Consider the following 5,116-nt stretch of genomic DNA (forward strand, 5'->3'; position numbering starts at 1 on the left):
CATACAATCACTCTTTTAGTAATTAGTAGTTTTCACTCTCTGGAACACTCTCTGGAACAATAGATAGAAAAGCATCTATTAGGTAAGCCCTTGCACATTTCTGAGTGTGATTTCCAGGAAGCAAGTACTCCAAGAAGCCAAGCCTTTCGATCACTAACTGTTTTCTGAGATGATTTAAAAATCTGTGCTCTCAGCAGCCTTGATTTCGTTTTAATGTTCGTCATATTCAAAAGCCAAAGTTGCATTCGGTAATATAATGAGAATATATAATCTAATTCCCATGCCAAGTGCAACACTCATTGTATCTAAATATGAAACAATGTTAATCCCTGGCTCTGCTTCCTTACACATAATGCCAAACATAAGCAGAGTACTTTCTTAGAGGGAATAGCCAACAGATTCCAATGCCCTCAAGATGAACATATAAGGCAACCATCATACACATTGAAAAAAGAAAAAAGAAAAAGTCCATAGGGAACCTATGATGTAAACATAACTGATGCCAGATTAAAATGCTAGGTTCAGATAGAAAAAGTAAACTAAGGCATCTTGCAGCATGTCATGCTTGACAAAAAGATGACAAGTACACAATATGCTGAGAAGAATCCATTGGCACCTCGCAAATTATTAATTTTAAGAAAATGATAAACATCTCCTCCCAGTTGAGAAAACAAGCAAAACAAAATTGCATGTGATCCTTGAGAGATTAAATATCTATTCTGTTAAGAAAAATATATAATGGGATTGGAAATACAACCCTTATTTATGGTATAGTTCAAGCCATGTGAAAGACATGAGATTCATAGCACTACAAAAAATGAATTAAAGCAGTTACAACTTGGAAATTCCTAACAACACTTTCAGCTACGACCCTGTTCTGTAACCAGAATCACAACTAAATAGTTTTCTTCATCTTATTCCTTAGCACTATGTGGACACTGTAAAAATGCTGTAATGTTTTTGCTTCCGAAGAATCAGGCAATTCCTAGGATCTTCTTGATATCTTTCTGCAAACATAAAATGCGAATATTAGTGTCTGTCTTAAGGGATGTATCTTATTGCCACATCAAATATTTGCTGTTCAGAAATAGGTTCTTTCTTTTATTGTGATCGACATGCAACAGAAGCCCAACAATCAATCATTATAAGAAAGTATGTAGAAGGTATGAAACTACAAAAGAGGGATTGTCAAGTACTTCAATATTAAGTGGAGAAGTTGTTGGAGCATATCGATCAACCACATTTCCATCTTTGTCCACCAGAAACTTTTCGAAGTTCCACTTAATATTGTCACCCAAAAGGCCACCTTTGCTTGATTTCAAGAACTTATAGATAGGAGCTGCATTATCACCATTGACCTCAACCTACATGACAGAAACTGCAATATAAATACTTAAAAATCCAATACGCATACCGATTAAGCTAGTATTACAAGATTGTTTCCTAAATGATAGATGAATTCACATCAATAACAAAACAAAATAACCATGAAAATAATAATATAGCAGTGATATGCTGACCTTGTCAAATATGGGAAATTCTGCTTTAAAACGAGTACATGCCACTTCTACAATCTGCTCATTGTCACCCGGTTCCTGCCCAGCAAACTGATTGCAAGGGAAGGCCAGTATTTCTAGTCCTGCAGAAAGTTGACCAACAAACTGTGTATTGTTAAAAAATTATGATGAGAAGTACATGTTTGAAATCCAATCTAAGAGAAATTAATGAATAATAGCTATTGATGAACTTGTCAAGAGTAAGTGGATTCCGTATAATTCTTCATTGTGTTCTCAAGACAAAGCCGATACATTTTCTTTTACAAGTTAAAAGTCATCCATGAAAATTCATTTCTAAGGTGGAAAAAAGCATCGAATTCAATGTTTCAAATGGTTTCACATTTCCTAGCCTTCATTCAGTGATGTAGTTCTTAGGACATCATGGTGCCCTAGATTGAAGCATCAATCTACAATGGTTTCAAATGGCCTTAAGGAGCTGACTTAGGAGATACAAGCAACAAGCTCAACGCAATTCAAAAGGCTGGATTACTGATAATCTATACTGATACACATTGCAGAGAATCTTTGGAAAAGAAAGAGCTAAGTTGTTTTTCCTAAAATATACTATCTATCTATCTGTGTGCTTGATTGATTTATGAGAAACACTGAATCATCAAACATCATTTATAAAATACATAATTCTATGAACTTTCCCCAGGTTAAGCTCAGTGTTTGAACTGCAAAGGCTACGTCCACTATCCATAAGTTACTGGAAAGGGTATTGAAGCCTTAACAAACGACATCAAAAACTCAAGATTAATCAGTCCCCTTACAAAAATGTCACTAGACGAAAGGATCTTATCAAGACCTATGAATGAAAAATTGTATTACATCAAACTTCAGATCTGAATCATTCTGTGCAATCATATAGCAATGTATTTACTAGGATGACTTGCTGGAAGTGGAGACAAGCAGGTTGGAACTGTTTGCATCCTTCCAGGATGCCTTAACTATTTATCGAATACTAAACATGCACAACGGTTTTGCTTCCCTCCCCACATCACAATGACCATGAAATTCTGCCCAGGGACAGGGACAGTCCCCATACCCTTGACCCTTATCTCCCAGTAACTATATTTAAATGGTTATATAGCATAAGCTTATCCATATGATCATGTTCTCTATTTCAAAATGGCATCCCTATATGTATATTTCACGTCTCTAGATGACAACATACAAATTCAGAATGTATGCATTAAGAAATAAAAATACCCCTAGAAAGTTCTTGTAATCGACCTCAGAGCGTGAGAATTCTATTACAGCATCTTACATAAACTAATCCAATTTTATGACATATAATGGCCTCTGCAGATTAGTACCCATCGAAGAGTGCACAAAAACAATATAGCTCATGCAGAAAAGTAAATAAAACGTTTAAAAAGGGGGAATTTAGTATATTCATGGAGAATCACCTTGCTGCTTGTACTTTGCATACAATTCGTTCATCTCTTTGTAGTTAGAGGTAGTTAATCCACTGGCAAAACAAAGATTAAAATCCATCGATCATCCATAATTTGAAAATGATACAATTACATAAAATATAAACGGAGGTGTGGCAGCCACCCACAGAACCATCTCCCACACTGCCCACAAATATTTTATATTCCAATCACAACCAATTTAAAAAATTAAATTCCCCATTCACGAAACGAAGAGAAAAATACCATTCAGAAGCAACATTGACGATAAGCAGAGCTTTGCCCTTGTAAATAGTGAGATCCACATCATTACCCCTGATGTCCTGCAATTAAACATTACCGACTTAAGGATATGACTTTCACATGCAATTTTAACCTCATTGCAAACAAAAACCATGATACCAATTTTTAATTTAACGGTATAAGGGGGAATCTGAAAGTACCTTGACCGTAAAATCATGGACATTAGTTTGTCCTTCTGATGAACTGCCACCCATGGTAGAAAAATTGAGACTAGAAGAAACTAGAGAGGACCCAAATCGGAATGGATAAATTTCGTTACGGGTTATTCCTGAATTGATCGGGAAACAACACCCTGTAGATGGTTTAGTGTTACACTGAGCGATAGTGTGGAAGTTGTGAGGTTCACTGAAATGGTTTATGGGTTTATATAGAAGAACAGTTAGCGCTTTTGCTACCTTAATATAATGTGAAAGGGTGCAGGAGCGGCACGTTACAGTCATAGGAAGCATCGATTCTTGGCCAGGAGAAGTTTGGGATGAGATTGGAGACTGCAAGCCTCTAGAATGTCGGCTCTGAATTGGGGTGTTTTTTCACTTTTGCAGTGTGAACTTCGGTGCAGCCGAGTCGTAGTCCATCAAAAAATATCTTGTCTGATGGGAGGGCAATGATTTGTTGGATGCATATTCATTTGAGAGCCCTTCTGCGTTACTTCGTAATTTCGTTTCTTTTCTTTTCTCTCTTTCGTTTTTTTAAAATTGAATCGATGAAAAAAGAGATCTGCCTATAGAAAGAAAAAGGCCGTCAATAGATTCTCATGTAAAGATTGACAACGGTCATAATGGCACAATATGTTTTTAAAGAGTTTAGTTTTTAACAAGATTGATGGCATCTAAGTGGTAAACAAAATCCTACAACTAGTTAATCTAGCTGATTAGGAATTTCTTATGGGCTAAATGGGGCAACAAAAAGGGCTCCCAACCTTTTGGGAGCATTGTATTCAACCTAAGAACAAAGGGGGCTTAAGAATCATAGATCCATGTATACAAAAGGAATTTACCTAACAACTAAATGGATAATCGGAGTTTTGGAGGGAGATGTTCTTTGGAAGTAGTTGACTAGATTTTTCATACAAACTACTTCTTCTAGTCGTTTTTGAGGAACTGTTAACTGGAAAGACAAGATTCTTTTGGCTCCATTCTTTAAAATTCATGGATCTACTCCCTTTAACATTATCTAGAAAGCTTGGCAAATCATTGCAACAAAATTGATATGGTTTGATTAGTCTCTTAGCCATGGGCTAAGTTTCTCTTATTCCTCTATTTAGTGGAATTGGTTGATTCAACAAAATGACAAACCTTTAGGTATTATTAACAGAGTCAAAAGAAAATGCTTATTTAAAAAAGGTTTCAAGTTTTTCGAGATCTATGGGACCCTTTCACCTTTCAATGGAAATCATGGCCTCTCTTTAAAACCCAATTCCCTCTTAGCCTCTGATAAACAAGCAAATTTTGAAATCCAACCGTTAGTTACTCCTAAACTTCATGATTTATCATCCTCGAATTGTCATGCAAACTTTTTGATTGATTGGAGATGGCCTAATGCTCGTGGCATTCACTTCTTCCCCCTTTGAACCATTTACAAACAACTCCTTCCCCCTATCTCCATCTCGCCTTGTCTCAATAGAAAGTGGAATTGCTCTTTTCTCCTATCCAAATGGAATAAGCTCAACCTCCAAAAATGTTGATAAGTAGTCTCAACTCTTAGCATAGAAAGGTCTTTATGTTAAGCTGCCTATTTGTAATCGCCTTAAATTTGTTTACCCTTTGCCCACTTGTCCCTTTTGTGTCAAATTATAATCTATAAAACATGCTTTATGGTCTTGCACTCATGCATGTAATT

The 5,116-nt window shown here is 36.0% G+C and overlaps 1 protein-coding gene across 1 annotated transcript; it reads right to left on the reverse strand.

Annotated features, from left to right (window-relative positions):
- Window positions 1-596: 596 nt before the first annotated feature.
- Window positions 597-4,040, reverse strand: LOC131049695 (probable phospholipid hydroperoxide glutathione peroxidase). Its single transcript, XM_057983753.2, has 6 exons — window positions 3,418-4,040; window positions 3,221-3,297; window positions 2,969-3,030; window positions 1,521-1,639; window positions 1,197-1,364; window positions 597-1,007 (listed from the first exon to the last, which is right to left on the reverse strand). Exons 1-6 carry the CDS (start codon window positions 3,724-3,726, stop codon window positions 975-977), a joined length of 768 nt encoding a protein of 255 aa, XP_057839736.2. The 5' UTR covers window positions 3,727-4,040; the 3' UTR covers window positions 597-974.
- Between the last annotated feature and the right edge of the window lie 1,076 nt (window positions 4,041-5,116).

The sequence above is a fragment of the Cryptomeria japonica genome, chromosome 8, assembly GCF_030272615.1.
Source record: "Cryptomeria japonica chromosome 8, Sugi_1.0, whole genome shotgun sequence".
Taxonomy (NCBI): domain Eukaryota; kingdom Viridiplantae; phylum Streptophyta; class Pinopsida; order Cupressales; family Cupressaceae; genus Cryptomeria; species Cryptomeria japonica.